General features: G+C 39.9%; 1 protein-coding gene across 1 annotated transcript in view; it reads left to right on the top strand.

Annotated features, from left to right (window-relative positions):
* The window catches only part of BUB1B (BUB1 mitotic checkpoint serine/threonine kinase B), a 24623-nt gene extending 7388 nt beyond the window's left edge, over nucleotides 1-17235 (top strand). The window contains 16 exon segments of the mRNA XM_005426545.2: nucleotides 899-1125; nucleotides 1401-1513; nucleotides 2026-2123; nucleotides 2415-2467; nucleotides 3260-3344; nucleotides 3724-3743; nucleotides 3746-3831; nucleotides 4316-4602; nucleotides 5500-5657; nucleotides 7664-7810; nucleotides 7968-8083; nucleotides 8347-8508; nucleotides 9203-9345; nucleotides 12437-12608; nucleotides 12972-13078; nucleotides 16663-17235. Of these exon segments, the coding sequence (XP_005426602.1) occupies nucleotides 899-1125; nucleotides 1401-1513; nucleotides 2026-2123; nucleotides 2415-2467; nucleotides 3260-3344; nucleotides 3724-3743; nucleotides 3746-3831; nucleotides 4316-4602; nucleotides 5500-5657; nucleotides 7664-7810; nucleotides 7968-8083; nucleotides 8347-8508; nucleotides 9203-9345; nucleotides 12437-12608; nucleotides 12972-13078; nucleotides 16663-16852 (2164 nt within the window). The 3' untranslated portion in view covers nucleotides 16853-17235.
* Nucleotides 17236-18642: the final 1407 nt, after the last annotated feature.

Genomic DNA, 18642 nt, shown 5'->3' with positions numbered 1-18642 from the left:
ACTTGCCAAGGCAGCAGCTTTTCATAGCAGGGAGAGGGACAGAGTGGGTAGAACTGAGCACCAGGCTAAGTTATCTCTAAGGGACTTAGGCAGAGACTTGGACTGTAGGTTTAGATTATGTAGTTGTAATCTTAAAAGTAGATTTTGGGGGTATTTTTCTGTCTTTGAATCCATTTTCTTATGATACCATTGTTACTGCCAAATGTGGAAGTGTTATGCTAAAATTGTTTAAATGGGATGCAAATCATGCCATCAGCTGTCATCCAGGATTCTTGGCAGAAGGACCCTTTTGGGATCTTGCTATTGATCCCCACACTCCTCCAATAAAGCTTTATAGCTCCAAATATTAGGAGCACCTGTTTGCCTCATGATCACTGCCAGATTTGAGTTTATCCAGCTGAATTCAGCTGGACTGCTGGTGTTTGTACCGGCATTGCTTCTTCTCTCCTGATATTAGCATGTAGGTTTCATCTAGCCCAATAATGTCCATTTTTGAGCCGCTTTTTCTCCCAGATAATCATCCTACAAACCAGAGTTTAGGGACTTGTCGTGCTTGTGGTCACACAGTTCAGTGGAACTAATTTGAACAGATCCTGCTTCAGGATGTTGGGCAGTTCAGACATCATAAGAATTTTATTTAGTTTTGACTGTACCTTATATACACTTTACGTTGTATTTGTCTTTTGTTGTTTGTTGTTGTTTTGTTTTAGTTATCACACAATTCTGAGTACTTTGGTGTTACTCATTCCAATTTTCTCATGTATTTTTTCTAAGCACAGAACAGAATGTCTTTACTCCAAAACTAGGTTCTGAAATTAGTCCTGTTGTCTCCCATGTCTCCTTTTCTGTGCTACAGTGAAGTTCACAAAGCCCAAGTAATAAATTCCTACTTTTTCAGGACTCCCTGCAAAATTGAGCCCAGCATAAACCGTGTGTTAAGTACTCGCAAACCTGAGGAGCGGGAGGACCCCCTGCAGCGAGTGCAGCATCAGCAGCAGGATGCTCAGGCAAAGAAAGAGATGGTGATGTACTGCAAAGAGAAAGTTTATGCTGGAGTGGATGAATTCTCTTTTGAAGAGATCCGAGCTGAAATCTACAGGAAGAAAGCAAGAAAGAAAGATGAGGGTATGTTCCAAAGTGGGCTGGAGCAAGTAAGGCATTCCAGATGGAATCATAAAATTGTATTTGCTTCTGTCTGTTATTGCAGCTGCTTCTCTATTTCTACTGGAGTATTTGTTTAACTGCTGCGAGGTGCAGAGACAGTAACACATTCAACAGCTTTTGTGGGAGCTGTGGGACAGGGAAAGACCACCAGAAGTTTCAGCCCCTTGACAATTTAGGCTGCAGCCACCAATTTTATGTGAAATAGGCATTGGGCCTTAGAGGTGTTTTTTTCTTAGATGAAATACAAGCCATAGAACGGAAGAAGGAAGAAATACAAAGGAAAATTGAGGAGCTGGAAAAGAAATTAAAGAAGAAAGAAGATAACAAGCTGCAACAACCACATGAACAGGTATTGTCCTCATTTAACTGCAAATAGCTGCAATTTTAAATAAAAGTACCCAAGAAAGCCAAAAGGAAGAATTTATGATATTATTCTAACACATTTTAAACTTCTTTTGAAAGGATTCTTCACTAGTAAGTTATATTCTCTATCTCTTCCTTCTCTGTTTCCAAAACAATGCCTTCACAGTAAGTACTTTAAATAATGAAACAGAGTTGTGACTTTGTAAGCTACTGAACTGCTTGCATATGTCCTTAATAGTTGCAGGGTAACTAAAATCTCGTTTGAAAGTATAAATATGGTTGCAAAGAGTACATGATGCCTTTTAACTTCACTATGCAATAAAAGTGGACTTTACTTTCTTCATGCAGGTAAGCTAAGTACAAATAAAACTGGCTAAAGGCAACCATTTTCTATCAGAGTTTTAATGGCTACATGGGATTATCTTCATGTTTTTGAACCTTTTTGCCTGGCTTGCGATTCTACCACTGTAGAACCGAAATGTGGCTTTGTTTCTGCAGGCAGCAGAGGTAATGGCAGCTTCCACACCTTTGGGAATGCAAGGATTTACTTTTTCCAGTGCAAAAGAATGTGGGCAGAAACAGCCTCAGTCACAAAGGTAATAGAGGGGTTTTTGAGCCAGGAGGGAGAACACTTGTTAGGCTATGAAGGTACAATTACTAACATGGATCACTAGCAGCCTGTTTTCTCAGCTAGAATGGAATATAGCCTTGGCATCAGCCTGTAACCAGGATCTGTGCTCTTTCTCCATTTGTTTGATTATTTGTCTGAGGGATCTTAATTTCTTGCAAGAAGCATTTGTCATCTTGGCTTGCCTTTTTTACAGAGTTTACTTAGGTTTTCTGAAGGTCTATAGAATACAAACTTGTTTATTTTATCTTTTTCACAGTGAGTTCCAGGTCTACGAAGATACTCAGCTACATAAACCATCTTGTTCTGAGGGTAAGTAGTCAAGTTTTTTACCATTAACAAGAAGGTCTGGTTAAAGGGAAGTGTTCCATGAATACCAAGAAGGCAGCAAAGTAAAACCCAAAGCTTAGGTGGATTAGAAAAATGACAGTGTGTGTGCTAGTAGTGCCTTTTACCTTATTGAGCAAATCATGGAGCATCTGAGAACTGTCACTATTTGAAAGGACTTTCAAGAAGAAGAGCATTTTTCTTTCAGTAGCTGGAAAGTTTTCTTCCATCTTTATGTTTGCAGTCTCGGTAACATTTCAGAAGAGTTTAATGCTATCATGAGATTGATAACTACCTTCAGTCCTTTTTCCTCAGAGGTTTGGCTAGGGGAATACATCCCAAAATTGTATATTGTTGATTTTGGTGAGTTTTGTTGGGAAGGTCAAATCCTGAAGAACTTTACTTCTGATCAGAGTTGACTTTTGTTGTTGACAGTGGTTATCCAGACTCCTGATGTATCCCCAGGAAGCCACAGTGGAAATACATTTTTAAACTCTAAGGCGAAACAGAGGAATAAGACAGTCTTGCAGAAAAATGTACAAATTCTGAAGCATAGTTTAAACACAGCAAGTTAGCTCACATAATATGGTGGTAAAGGGTGGTTCATTAATGTGGCAAAACCAAACCTTTTTAAATGGGTTGCTTTATTTGCCAGCTCTATAACTTCTGTTAGGAGCAGTACTTTTAGAACTGCATATTCACTATTTTAAGTAGTGTTGGGTATGCTATTTTGGAAGAACTGTGGATGTGGTAGAGCCTCTTGGTTTTTCTTTACAGGTGTAGATCTGCTTCCCCCACCGGCTGCTGTTCCATTTTTCTCTATATTTGATGAATCCTCTACTCTGACAAATCACAATATAAGGTAGAATTATTGAAGACCTGGATTTCAGAGGGAAGGAAAACAGAAGCATCAAACCCTTGCTGTAGCAGCTGAAATAACTGTTTCTTGTAGGGGTGTGTGGGGGTGTGTGTTTTGTTTTGTTTATCTTGGTATTTTTTATTTGATTAGTCAGAGTCCCTGATGAGGAAATAGTCTTCTGTTCTTCATCCTCAAACTCGAACTATTTAAGCTGCTTTATAAACTTGCTTCATTCTGGAGAGATGTATCTATTGCTTACTGCTAGTTCTGTAGTAGAAATTGATTGATTGAAAGGATCAATAGACTTAAACTCTTGAGAGGAATTTGTTGGAGATGGGCAGCTGCTCTAATAAATATGTAACTGATTGTAACTTTTTCTTAGTTGTTCAGCAGATCGTGCCCGTCAAGTGCCCATCAACCTCTTGCTGTTCGTAATCCTGTGGATGCTCTGAGTGCCAAGGAAAGCACAGCAGCAGCAGCAGGAGCCTGTGTAAGGAAACACTTGAGCCATGGCAGATTTCCTGCCCAGGAGACACCAAGGCAGCCTGTGCTGCTGCTGTCACACTGAGTCAGCTTGGCTGGACTGGCATCACGTGTGAACAACAAGGATTCTAAACTGCTGCCTGGCATGGCAGTAATTGAAGTGGGTGATGATGGGATTGTACTGGAAGTCTCATGTTGTGGCTGTGGCTGCCTTGTCCCAGGAAGTGTTCCAGGCCCGGTTGGATGGGGCTTGGAGCTACCTGCACTTGTGGAAGGTGTCCCTGCCCATGGGTGGAAGTCGATGGTCTTTAAGGTCCCTTCTGACCTGGGCCATTCTGGGATTCTGTGCTAAGTAGAGTTCCTGAAGGCTGAAAGTCCTATTCATGTTGGAAGGTGGTGGAGTGGAAGAAAGGGAAATGTTCAGCTTTTACATAAAAGAAAGATTTGTCATAAAATCTGCAGGCTTTCACTGTCTTTTTGTTTTTTCCCAGGATGAGCTGAATGGAATTGAACGTTTGAGTGAGGAGGCAATTGTGACCGGCTCCTACAAGAACAAGACCCTTTGTGCCAACCCAGAGGACACGTGTGACTTTAACAGGGCTGCCCACCTGGCCTCAACGCCCTTTCACGGGGTGGTAGCTCAGAGAGTCCCAGCTCCTGCTTTCTCTCAGAGTGAACTGAAGGAAGATAGTCCAGAATCCAAGGGTGCACCTCTGAATCAGGAGACACCAGTGGGTGAAGAGGCATACACTGAAGCTCTCAGTGTAAAGAAACTCAGGTAAATAACAGTAAAGGACCTACAGCCCCTTCTCCTGCATGCCTTTCATGTTGTGGTTTTAGTGTTGCTAAGGAAGGATTTTTTTAAAAAGACCAGAATATCGTGGAGAGAGCCATTTCTTTAGCTGAGGGTCCACTTTGCCTTGAGCAGATTGAAGAGGTAATAGCAAGCCCACTTGGCTTTTTGCTTTAGTGCTGTGGGACTTTAATACAAGGTTTTTTTAACCAAATAACTCGCAGGGAGGTTAATAAATGCTTTCTATCTTCATTATCCAGCATCAAGAGCGGAATCATCAGTTCCTTTTATACTATTGGCTCCTGTACTTATTTTGACTATAGAAAATTGTTTTCGTTTTTGTACTTTAGTTCTTCTACAGAGTAAAAATGCTGGAGAGAAGAAAAAGCTCTATCATTGTGAAGAAAAGTCATCTGGTATATGCGAGTTTCCTAATCTAGAGCTGAGTTGATTTGCTGGCTCTTAGCATGTAAACATGTATACCCTGCTGAATGTGTTTTTTACTTGGGAGGTTCCTTGGAAACCTTGCTGATTATAATTAGGAAGAAATATTTCCCACTCAACCCTTCACTGCTTTGAAAGCACTGAAATTTTGTAGCAAAGGTAGTGATAAATATTCAGGATGTCTTCTGTTGTAGCAGTTAAATTTGGTTGAAGAGAAGATTAATGAAATCATCTCTAGACTAAGATTCTGGGTATAATCAATCATCAAACCTGAAATGAAGCTCTGACATGACTTCTGACTTTCTGCTAGGGATGGGAAAGCATTTCTTCATGTTAATTAAATCTGGGCATGCACAGTATCCTCTCCAATCCCCAGGTTGATGTTATCTACAACTTGTATCTTTGCTTAGTCTGAGTACTTGATGGCTTCATTTACAGCCCCATCATGGAAGCAAGCCTGGAAGATACTCACTCCTCAGGTGCTTCAGTCTCAGGAGGTTCTCTGTCCTCTGTCACACAAACATCTGCTATTAAGTACCTGCAGATCAGTGAGAAACTGGAGCTGGCTCAGAGCTTGCCTGCTGAAGGGGTTACTGGTTAGTACTAAACTGAATTTCACTCACAACAAATAACTTGAACCTGTCACTAAATGTGGGGTTTTTTTCTGTCCTTCCCACTCTGCTTTGTGTGTTTCTCATTGCTATGACTGGTGACTGAACTTGTCTCCCTTGTCTGAAGCAGCAGTGAGGTGCAGTACAGGATTCTTGTCAGCATCCCAAGCATGTCAGTATTAAGGTGACAGAGAAGTTACTTAGGGTAGTAAAGCAGGCAGTCTGTAGGAGTAATGAGGTCAAATTCCAAAATTAAAAATTTGGACTGGATGGCAGTAATAACTGCTAAAGTAGCTTTGTTTTGGTTTGTCTTTCTTTTTTCTCTGTCATCATATTGTGTGTCTCCTGATGTGCTGATAAGCTACTACTTTGAAAGGAATGAGTAGGAATTTGGAGTCTAGTGCAAGTTGCATAATTTTGGTTTAATTCTGCATTTTAACTATGCTGTAAACTGCTGTGCTGCTTCACAGTATCCTTTTTATTCCAATTAATGGAAAGCAGGACTGATACTTAAATAGTCAATTTCTTTGCTTATTTTTCTTTTAGTTAAAGGCATTTGTTTCTTTCTGTTCTAAACATTTAGATTACAGTTAGAACAGAAATGGTCACAAAAAGCCTTCACAATCTGGCCTGTGGAATTAGATGTGTGTTGGATGATGGTGTTTAAGGTGTTTAGCCTTCTTTAACTCCTTTAGTTTTGGTTTATGATGCTTTATTAGAATTGTGTATTTGAAATTTCAGTGTATCTACTCTGGAGAGTTTATGTTCTCATGTGCCTGCAGACTATTTTATGATGAAGCATGCTTGGGACTTGGAAGGCAAATACAATTGGAAGTCATGTCACTGAAATAGCTGGGATATTTTGGATGGATCTCTGTCTTGTTTTTATCATATGTACTAAACTTTAGAGCAAGATGAAAAATCTCTTCAGAAAAAAAGAAAGCATTTGTTCAGATGTTTTAATGGTCTTTTCTTAAACTTTGGATCTTTCCAGTTCCTTTGTTTCTTGATTTCTTCACATCTCCCTTGAACTGCAGCTCTCACCCTGGATATAGTAATTCTTAATACCGTGTAAAGAATAAAAGTTACTTCAGATGTCTGTCAGTTTATTCCCGCAAAATATGCCAGTAAATTTCCTAGGTTTGTGATGGCAAAAGCTTGGAACACAGTGTAGCCTCCAGCCTACACTATTTTCTTGCTCTTTCACAGAATTGCTTCCTGAGCAGTGCTTACTGCAATGCTCTTCTAATAAGTGTGGGCGTAACAGTGGATAGTCTGGTTCTTACACGAGCTCTGTGAAAGTTTAAAATGTTCTCCCTCATTCCAGCCATGGCATTTGGGAGAAGGCAGTAGAGGCTATGTAGTTCCTGTGTTTTATCTCAAATGATCAAGCAGAGTAAACATTGAGGCTATCTTGGTTTTTTACAGATCAACTCATCTACTGAATGACCTTATGTTCTGTTAAGAAGGAAAATAAGTCCAGTCCTACAGGTGTCTTCTAGGAGATAAAAGCCATTAAATTCTTAGCATTGCAGGGAACAGCAGAGTTGGAGTCCAACTTTGTTTTCCTTTTCTTACATAAAACCTCTGCTATAATCAAAGGACTAAATTTCCCTAAACCTCAAACTAATCACTTGCTATGGGCATAGATTTAAAGAAGGAGTGTTGATTTGCAGAATGAGTTTGAATTCTGCTGTGGCTGAAATAATTCAGAGCTTTGTCTCTTGTGAAAGATACATTTTGCATGATGCTACAGTAGAATCCTTGAGACCTCATGATAAAAGTCTGTAAGGCAGTTTTAAAGACAAGGATCACATTGACTTCCCAGAACTATTGGAAAGAGATGAGTTGACTTGCTAAGAGATGAATAGTAAATCAGAATAGGGATTGAAAGTTTCCAGTATCCAGCTTACTTCTACTGACAGATACAACCAAATTGCAGAGAGTTAACACAATTTCAGCTCATCTCTACATGTTGTTTGTTTTCTTAGATGATGATGTGGCTCAGTTCCTCTGGAGCCCTGAACAGCGTAAAAAGCTTTTAGGTTCTATGCTGTCATCACTGACTGCTTCTCCAGATTTTCACTTGGAGGCTGGAGCTCTGCCTCACATGGAGGTTGAGAAAGACGTTGAGCTGGGTAAGTGTGCCAGACCCTCTGCAGTGCAGAGTTTGTGCTCTAATGGGTTTGAATTATGGCTCATATCCACCCTCTTAGTTTTATGTGCCGCAGGCGGGGAATGACTTGGGAAGAGCTATTTACTGTGACAGTTTATGAATGTAAACTTTCAACACAGGAAATGAGACTTACTGCATCAAAATGGAATATTGGAACGATGAAGAATACAAGATGTTTTTTGCCATTCCAACTGGATGCATTTTCCAGTGGGATGCAAAGGGATTTGCAATAAAGGTAACACACATGATGGTTATTGTGCAAGAAGTGTGAACTGGTAAAATCTCATCCATTAATATAAACTCTTAATTTCTGAATTCCATGCAAGAAGTTTGAGTCCTCTTCCTAATTGAGGATATAGATTAAAAGTCTCTGACTGTGAAAAATTTCTTCCTTGATCAAGTGGGAGGGGGGAAAAAAAGAGGATGAGAAGAATGTGAAAATGAGCAATTTTCACTTTATTCCAAAAATAAATGTTCTTCTTATGTACCTTCTTGTAGGTGTATTCTCAGCCTGTGCCTTGGGATTTTTATATCACTCTTGAGTTACAGAAGCGTTTGAATTCTGACTTTGACCAGAGCTTCAGTGAGAATTGCAGCTGTTACCTGTACCAGGATGGCTGTGCCATTGTGCACAAGGATACCAATTGCTTCACACTCAGGGTCAGTACAGACAAACCAAGGACAGTTGGAAGGTCCAAACTCCTGCTTGGGTGCCAGTAGTGAGTTTGGAATGGTGTTATGCTCTTTGCTGAAGAGCTTCTCCTGTCTAATCCTGCAATACAGATGCTCTGGGCTCTATCTGTGTACAAATCAGGGCTGTCTGTTAATGCCTCAGATGGGTCTGGTTTCTCATTCATAGATCATGTGCTTCTCCAAGACAATCTTGAACCAATTTTTCACATTTTCTGTCTTTGTGAGTCATAAAGGACTGGAGCCAAAAACCACATGTTATTCCACAGTGAGATTTGCATCTAAAGCTGTTGTTTAATTTAACCTCTTTCAATACATTCCAGTCAGCTACAGCAAGGTCATAGCAATTAATGTCTCGCTGAATGATTCGCACTTTTAGTCTTGTAAGTGCATTTTGAATTGTTGCATACAAATAGGACTGAAATTCAGTAGTGATTTCAGTCTTCAGTTCAATTTCCTCCTCCTGATATTCTGCCCAATTTTGAATAATAATGTTTCCTAGCTTACAGTTCTTGTAATTCTGTCTGGGCAAAATCTGATTATAGTGAATTTATGGTGGGACTGTTACCTGTACAAATGAATAATGAAACAAAAAGCGAGCTATAAATATTTCACCTAATCGAAGGTAGAAGGGTACAGAGACAGATATTTATTCTCTTTTCAGGATATTCTCCGTGACCGTAAGTTCATCACAAAGGAAATAGTCTTCTTGGTCGTTCATGATCTTCTGCATGTGGTAGAGAAGCTGCACAAAGCTGAGATTGTCCATGGAGATCTGAGGCCAGAGGTGTTGTTTCTGGGAGACAGGTTTGTTTCTGCCTGTCAGTATGGGAGGGTACAGAACAGTCATTTCAGCTACAGCTCCTGTGTTGCTGTAACTTCTACCCTTGAGCTGAAGCACTGAGGCCTGAATAGCAGGCCCTGAGCCAAATCTGATCTCTAGATGACCTTCCAACCAAATGTTATATTTGTATCTACTCATTAACAAAGACTCATTAGCAATATGATCTATGTATTCACTCATTGTCGAAACACATATTCACTTTCCTGTATTTAGAAACCAGATAAGGCCACACCTGGGTTTTGGGGGTATAGGAGAAAAGGCAACTCTCTGGATTGCTCCTTGAGCCCTGGCCAGGTTTTGGGAGGAACCCAGGAGGAGGCTGACCCCAGATGTTCCTGCACTCGAAGTGGTGTCAGTTTGTTTATTGCCGCCTGGTCAAGCTGGGCCCTGTCCCAGCACAGTTGGAAGCCTCTTTGCCTGCGGATGGATGTACCCATAGGAATTCCCAGTTCTGGGAGGGGGTCTCCAGTGCTTGGCTGTGACAGGGTCCCCCTGCTGCTGTGTGGCTCTGGAGGGTGGTGAAGTCTTAGGGTGTAACTGGTGCTGTATCTTCATTGCTGTAGGCAATCCTTGGCAGCAGTGATGAGGTGCATTGCTGAACTTCTCCTTGTGTAATTCTTTATGCTCTTGCATTATAGAAAATTACACTATTCCTTAAGTTGGTTTCTGTGCCTCTTGTGCTGAACCTGCCCACCGGGAAAACAGACCTAATTCTGCAGTCCAGGTTTTTTGGGCTCCAGTGTATTCTGATAAGAGTGAAAACACTTAATTTAGGAATAAGCCTTCCTGTAGAAATAATATACATTGACTTTGTAAAACTTATGTCCAACAAAATGGTTTTACTATTACCTGTGTTTTTAAGTTTCTGCTTTACCAAGGTTCTGGACTGCTAATGCAAGTCGCAATATGGTTTGTAACTTGCCTTTACATACTTGAAACCCAGGAGATTAGAAGACAGAAGACAGGTGGGACTGGAATATCCAGATACTCTAAACAAAGTGTTCAGCTTCCTCTGCATTCCAGCTTGTACCTTAATGCATAGACCTAATTTTCTTCTTTAAGCTCTTTCCCATGTTATGTTAACAAAGTCACGTATCCCTTGGAATGTGATCTGTGAACTAAGTGTGGTGATGTCTGGAAATAAAGCACAAACTTTTCCAGACCATGTTAGAATGATAATATAAAAGCAAACCTTTACTTGAAGGCTGTGTGCTTTCAGGTACATAATATGGCAAAAACCAGTGCCCCAAATTAGATCCTTGCAATTGATAAGATCAGGCAATTAGAATATCTGGTCAATATTGTCCAATTAGAGGAGCAGTTGGTTATGTAATCTCCTCTCTTGGTTCTGCCCTCCTCTCCTACCTTTATTGTGCCTGTGATTATGTGGTACAAAATAAAGTGTCCTTGGAGAACTTACAGGCAAGACAACAACATTTTAGGAATGTGTTAATAAGTGCCTACTCATTGTGGGAAGGAAAGCTGGAAAAGTACTGGAAGTTACACTGAGTCATTTAACAGTCTACAGAACTACAAATACATGAAAAATACATAAAAGCTAAAAACTTCAGGCATCAGTGGGAAGCCAGTAACCAGAATGTCTAATGAATCAGATATAATTCCATTACATAAATTCACTGGGGCTGTTCTTAGTTATCATTGATATGTTAAAAATAGCTATTAAATTTAAATTTACTTTGAGCTTAGAGTCATCTAACATACATACTCCCAACATATTTTACTTATAATTTCTTGGTGATTATTTTATTAATAACTTATGTACATAATTATTTATAAATTACATACCTGTACTATGCAAGCTCTAATATTTTCTTCACATCCTGCAATGGGTTGTCTTGCACATTCCCTTAGGGAGCTGCATCCTGTTTTGGAAGTCACTGATCTAATAGTGGCTTGGTGGACTTTGATACCTCCTGCTGTATTTCTATGTGGCAAATACAAAACAAACAACTGCCAAAAAGTTAGGATAATGGGGGTTTTGGGGGTTTTTCAGATAGCAAAAGGACAAGTGCATAGTACAACTTACAAAATAAGCTCAGAGCATACATGTATGTAAGAAGAGTAGTCGTGAGAGCTGGGATATGTGGATATTGTTGGCTTGGCAGTTGTCAATAGAGAGGCTCCTCCCTGCCCTTCTGGTTTGTCCTTCCTCACCTGTAAACTAGGAAAAGTTTGTAGAAGTATTATCAAGCTTAATTATTTTTTTGTATCAAGTATTCTGAGATTTAGATGGAGAGGGAGAAGTGCACTGATTACACTGATTCCAAACTGATTCTTGCCTTTTTGCTTTTATCTATTCTTTATATTCTTTATGTATGTATACTTATAGCCTATTATTGCATTCATAGCTAGCATTTAACCTACTCTATTAGACAAAAAGACAAAATAAATTCCCCAGTGACTCCAAGCCCCAGGCTTCAAGGTTAGGCTCTCTGAGAGCCAAGGTTGAAAACATCTCTTCAAGATACATATTCATAAACAAAGTTTAGTTCCCATCTGAGGGGGTTTGTTCAGAAATGGGTAGAACCAGGGGGAATTACCTCATCAGCTATGTCTCTAACTGAGGATTCTTGTCAGTTATGGTAATTTGCTAAACATATAAAAATTGTATCTGCTTTGGTATGTGTGCATCTTCAGCACTTTTCACGTGGCGTGTAAGGATCCTTACAAAGGTAACCCTTTTTATCACCTGTGTCTGGCTCATCATTTCAGGCCCAGTGAAAAGGCATCACACTATTCCCACAGTCCACAGACTTTGTTTCAGATAACTGTGACAAATACAAAAATAGCATCATTCTCAACTCTTTATTGTGTCCTGTTGCTTACTGTGGAGACAGCACTATCATCCCTAAGCTCCCTGCTGTGTGCTCTTGCCATCCAGGGCAGCCCTAGCAGCAGTAGTTCTGACAGCAGCCATCAGAGGGGAGTATTGACATGGCTAAGACTCACCTTCACTATGCTGTTCCATTTAATTCTAAAAGAAAGGCAAAGTTTGTTGGATTGTCTTCTGCCTAATGTGCTTCTTCTCCTCAGGATCTGTGATGCGTTTTCTAATGAGGAGGTGCCAAATGCTCTGAAGGTGGTGGATTTCTCTCACAGTCTGGATTTGAGGGTACTGCCTCAAGTCAGCTTGCCCTATAACTTTCCCACAGCTCACACCCCTCATGGACAACGGCTTCTGGCAGAAAGTTCTCTTCCATATCAGGTGAGTCTGTATTTAGTAGGACATCTTAATTTCTGTGTTTCCTTTACAAAACCTATTTTCTTAAGTTAAAATTTACAAGTGCTGTAGAAAGCTCTGATCAATAAATACTGAATAAAGAGAATTTTGCATCTGATAGACTCTTTGGCATTAAGTGAAAGGATTGGCAGTGCTGTTCAGTGATTGTAGCTACTGTATTTATTTAGAAACCTACAATGAAAACAGAATTTTACCTTTTGAAGTTTTCTTGCTTAACAGGCCTCTGGAAGATTCTGGTATAAAGATGCTTCTGACTTAAAATGTGTGAAAGCAATAAGAGCAGGAAGTGATAGACATTGAATTTTGTGGTGTTTGTTGTGATTACAGGTAGACTTGGTTGGCATTGCAGATATAGTCCATTTGCTGTTGTTTGGGGATCATATCCAGGTCTATCAGGAGAATTCCATCTGGAAAATCAGCCAGAACTTATCAAAGTAAGTCCTTTTGCAGAGGGGGCTGCTGGGAAAGAAGAGACCTCTAACTTTATTTTCTTTATAGTGGTACTATCTTCAGAGCTTAGACTGTACCATCTTCAGAGCTTGGAATGTACAGCAACTTGGGGCTGGTTTTGCCAAAAAGTGTTAGTTTTGTCGGGCCTGAAATTCTGCAGTTGTTGGACTTGTTCACTGTTAGCTTCAGTGCTGTATAGGAGACAATTTTAAGTTGAATATGAACAGTCTGGTTGAGATGATTTTGCTTTTTCCATCCTTTCAGATGAGACTGACTTAGTCAGCACCTTACAGATCAAGCTTGGAGAAGTTTGTAAGGGGGTGGGTAGTGAGGGGGGCAAAGATCACATGAGCATGTTGCCTCAGAGATGGATTTGTTTGGCTTTCTGCTTTTTTTTTCATTCTCCTAAGACACTGATGGCAGGGTGTAACAGCTGTAGAAATAGTACACTTGTGCAGCAAAGAGAATAATTTAAAACTGTCATCTAAGATGCAAGTGTGCAAACAGCTGCTTTTTGGAAGCTGCTGTTTGTCTCAGGTATTAAATTCTACTGCTCTCTTTTAGCTGTATGTTTTGACTATAAGTCTGTACTGCCTTCCTGTGCCCTTTGTTTGTTCTTAGACTGAACAGTTGTTTATTTTGTTCGGCACATAGTGCAGGTTTTCTTGCCTTGGCATTTCATAAGGATTTTCCAGAACTCTTCACTCATGACAGCAGTTGCTGGATCAGGTATCTGATTCAGGATCATGGATCACTCTTAGGATCATTGCTTTAAGAAAACCCACTACCAGCGTGGGAGTTGTCCAGTTCCCTAGCAACCTGCACTGCTTACATCTCCCAGTTTGCTGTATTCAGCCTTTGGGAAAAATCCAATCTTCTTAAGCTGTGTACAGAGGAAAAAATGCCTTTTTTTTTTAACTGGCTATATGTCTGGTTTTCTACTATGATATCCTTTGTTTAATTCTGCAAGAGATTAAATTGAGCTACTGCAGGTGAAACCACATAAAGCCTGAGCTGAGAAGGCTGGGACATAGTGTCAGGGACCTGATCAGGATGTGGATATGGGAAAAAGAGCAATAACTGTCTGGATAACTGGAGCAGGAGGAATAGTAAGTCTGAGTTGGGAATGATAGGGCTGTCTGTCCATCACTGGAGTTTGGAGGGGAGGAGTTTATCGGAACGGAATTGTAGTCAAAGCTGGGGATGCTGGATTGAAAAAATTATGATTTTGGGCTGAGGTAAGAATTGGAGGGAGTCTTGAGGAGTGACACCTGTGAAGGGCTACAGGAGACACAGCAGGAAGAAGATAAAGTCTGGGCACAAGTTCTGTGGAGCTGAAACCAGGCTGTAATGGCTTCTCGCTCCCCTGCATGCATCAGTTCATAATTTGGGAGTTCAGAGTACAAACAAGGAATTTATTTTCCACCCTCTCTTCTGCTTTGCTTCTGAAAGTGTTATAGACTTATCATTCATTATCTATACTTACTTTTCAATATCAGTTATTCCAATAAATGTCTGCATAAGTGCTTTAGTTACACATTGTACAGAAGTCTTCTATCAACAGCGTAAATGAGCTATTTCATAATGTGGGAATAAGGAATTTGCACTGAATCCATTTCCATTCACACATGGATCTTTTAGTCTGTCTAGTTCGAAGCTTTCAAGTAATCTGTGACAAGCAAATTCACTGCTGCAGGGAGCCTTCATCCACCAGAAGAGGCTCCACAATTGAGTATTCCCTGGGAGAAGAGTCAGCTGATGGAGATCAGTTTTGCTCTTCATGCAGTGCATACAGCCACACGTGCTGGTGACACTGTAACGCCCCTGAAGACACAGGATTCTTCTTCCTGTTGCTTTTAGTAATTCTGCTTTTGTAAAGATGACATTGCTTCTGTCCTTTGTGTTCAAAGTTCTCCAAGTGATTTGGAAAGTGATTTTTTTTATTTCTTTGAGTTCATTTGAGTTTGTTTGGTGGTTTGTTTTGGGGTTTTTTTTGGTATTTTTCCAAGGATTTTATTGAAAGAATAACTTTCCTCAGAAAAGGTTCTGATAATTCAGGTATTGACAACTAGAAATAAGGCTTCTTACTAGAAGGCTGACTGGTGTTAAATACAACAACCATGACCCTCTTATCTTAATAAGGCTTTTTAAACAGGACTTAATTATTATTATTAAACAAATGGAAATATATAGCAGAATGACTGCAGGAGCTACTGATTTTACTACCAGTTCAGCAAAATACCAAAGCAGTGGGGAATTGCAAGGTAGAGCACAACATTTTTCTTCCAAGGTGAATGGCTTTCAATAAAAGAGAACCCACTTAAAAGGTGACAGAATGGATGGAAACCACTGAAACATTGTGGTAGAGATTTAGGAGAAGTAGAATGCTAATTGTGATCAAGTTGGTTTTTCATTTCCAAGAATAATGCTGACAGCCTGTTTTTCAGGGAAGGGCTTTTACCATTATTAAGGAAAGGATATGGTGATTTTTTCTGTTTTCACTACTATTTTAGGAAACTTCATCTGTGCAGGTTTATGTGAGGCAGGATATAGAAGCTGCATTTGAATTTTTAGGACTATTTTTGTCACTCAGAACTCCTGACACCTCCTTAGCAACACTTCATCTCCTCTGCCACACCTCTTGCTCATCTAATCCCAAAGAAAATGGACTCAAGTCTTGCATATTTTTTTCTTGGTTAGGTTCTGCATTGACTTAATTATTTTAGCAAATATAAGAGTTACCAGTGAAATAGTACAAATAATACAGGCTGGATTCATTCTGAGAATGGCTGCTGCTGTTTTGTGAGTCACTTAGATAAAGCAGAGGCAGATAATTTGTTTCAAAGCCACTGTAACTCCTAGCTCGAGGGAGAAAAGTGCTTCAGTAGTCAGTAGCAGTGCAAGACTGCAGAACAAAGGGTTTGCTCCAATATCAGTTTTCTGAGACTTAAATGAGTCACTTAACCTTTTTATTCGTGTTGTATGGGTACATCTGGGAAACAGGGGATTTATTACTATTAATTGTCTCCCAAATATTATCTGTACAGAACTCTGGCAGATGGAAGGCGGGGTACAAAGGAAGCACAACTGGCTCAAAACCACCTTTTTTCTTTTTTTTTTCTCTTGCAGCTTTCCTTTAATATTGCCTGTTAACTTAGCTTGCAAGGGGGTAAATAAGATTTACTTCTGCCCTTTATTCATGAAAGGAGTTTCCCAAGTTGTTTGGTTCAAAAATGTTCTTGATAATTCCTGTAAACTAAAACTGCCTTGGCTTAGTGTGAATGATGGTAGTGGTCAGGTATGCTAGTAGAGGTAACTGTATAAACAGTTGGTTTAGACTGTGTAGTTACTATCCAGAAACCTATTGGAGAAAGGGAATGTGGTCCATACATATAAAATGAGCAACACATTCCTAGTTTTCCTCCATATTTACTTAGGTGAGTGAAATTATTATTTCAGGCGTGGTTCTCCCAGGATGTTTGGTCCTGAATATAAATGGAGACCGTGATAGACACGTTGTATATGTGTGTGTGTATTGTTCCACTGAATGCTGCTTTGTTTGTTTTAGGACCCCTGACAGTGATTTCTGGAGTAAACTTTTTGAGAGAATTCTGAATGCAGATGGTAAGTCCACAGTACCTCTGCTGAGGGAGTTAAGAGAGGAAATCAGTGAAATGTTTGACAGCTCTTTCAAAGAACGACTTTTGTTGACCTTAGCTGCTGTGGGAGAAACTTTCCTCCTGGTGAACTTCCAGTGACTTCATAGAAAACAAACACATTTTATATTCTAGAGAAGAATTTGTTGTTTCTTATGTTGCTTTCTTATGTTTTCAAATGTAAACATGAGAGTGATTGGAGCCATTTCTGCAATACTACACATGGGACTTGCTCAAGAATGCTTCTATTGCATGAGTGTATGGAAAATCTCCTGAGCCTCTACGTGAACCTTTTTGTGTTGGAGCAGTTTGTGAGAGAAAATTGTTTGTCTTAACTGCCACCTCTCCTTCTTGTACAGCTCCTTAAAAATTTAACACCTAACTTGCACCACACTCTTTGAAATGTCTTTGTCCTGCATTCAGTTGGTCTTTCAATTGGTGTTCAATCAATAAAGTTGTGTTTTGGTAGTGAGTATCATATTTAACATTGCTATAAAATGGTTTCAAAAGACTTCATTTAGAATCCATGCAGGAGTGCTGCTGCATGACTGGGAATATTTTGTGGCTGCTGGATGCAAAAGCCCCTCATTTGGTGGCAGCTTTCATAACCACGTGGGATTTCCTGGACACTTGAATACAGCTTGAATGAGTCTACTTGGAATGTGTTCTTGTAGAAAGTTGTCATAAGAAGAAGTAGATGAAGTCACAAGTGGAAAAGCTGCACACATAAACCATTTTTCTTCTTAAGGCAAGAGTTTTCTTTACTTTTGCAAGGGCTGGAGTTCCTGACTGGATTTGAGCATCCCTGAAATCTCAATTTGCCCTAAGTTATGTGTTGGCAGGCTTTTGTGGGAGGTTTTGTGGATAGTTATATGTGTTAACCTTTTATGTACTGCATTACTAAAACCAGTACAAAGGCTTCATTTTATTCAAGACAACAGAATTTACCAATTCAAACCCAAGGTGGTACTATGTACTTGAAGTGAAGGGAAACTTCTCAGACTTGGGATTTACTTCCTTAACAGCTTCTCCCACACAGGAAAGTGAAAGCAGACAACTGCATCGTTAGCAATTTCTTCTCCCTAAGAGGCCAAATGGACTGTGTTTTTTCATTTCGTTGAATTCTCCAGCCATGGTTCTGTTTGGTTCTCCCCCTTTGTGTTATCTCCAAATTTTGGGGTGGAACGCAGTTTCATCTTTTCCACATTGCTTCAAGCCACCTTCTTTTCTGCTTTTTTTCTGCATATTCCATCACTGTTCCTCTTACTTTGGCCTGTCTTCTTTTTGCTGTCTTGGATTCCTAATGCCTTTTTTTATACTTTCTCTGAGAGGGTTATGGTTATATATTCTAATTCAGGAATTGGACCTAAATGCCCTGGTAGACCAGCTTTAATATCGAATGTAAACAGCTGCTGAAGAATTTATTTTGGTCCATTAATGCCTTAATGAATGCTTCTTGTAGTACATTGATTAGTCATCTGTTGAGCTAGCAGATAAACAATGCTCTGTCTCGAACCAGGGTTTAGAGCCAAGATCACTGGTAGAGCACTCAGGAATCCAATGCACAGCTAACTTCTGCTAGCTCTGAAAAGATGCCATGTTTGTTCTTTTATTTAACTGAAATTTTTTTGCTTTTGCTAATCCTTTAACTGCCTTTGAGACAAAATCTGGGGAATCTCACTGTCCTCTCACTTGCAACTTTTTCAGTTTATATCCTGCAGCACTGAGCTGAATACCAGGTAGATTAGGAAGAGAAGGCTCCTAACCAAGTATCAGTCATCCCAAGGACTTCTCAGACAAGGCGTGTTTGTAGCCAGTACAGAACAACTTCCCTGTGTCTAATTTGCACAGAAAGCTTTTGAGGACAGGCTGAACAGAGATAAGAGCTCTCA

The sequence above is a fragment of the Geospiza fortis genome, unplaced genomic scaffold (genome assembly GCF_000277835.1).
Source record: "Geospiza fortis unplaced genomic scaffold, GeoFor_1.0 scaffold450, whole genome shotgun sequence".
Lineage (NCBI taxonomy): Eukaryota > Metazoa > Chordata > Aves > Passeriformes > Thraupidae > Geospiza > Geospiza fortis.
The sequence above is the reverse complement of the archived record's forward strand: the minus strand, read 5'-3'. Positions and strand labels throughout refer to the sequence as shown.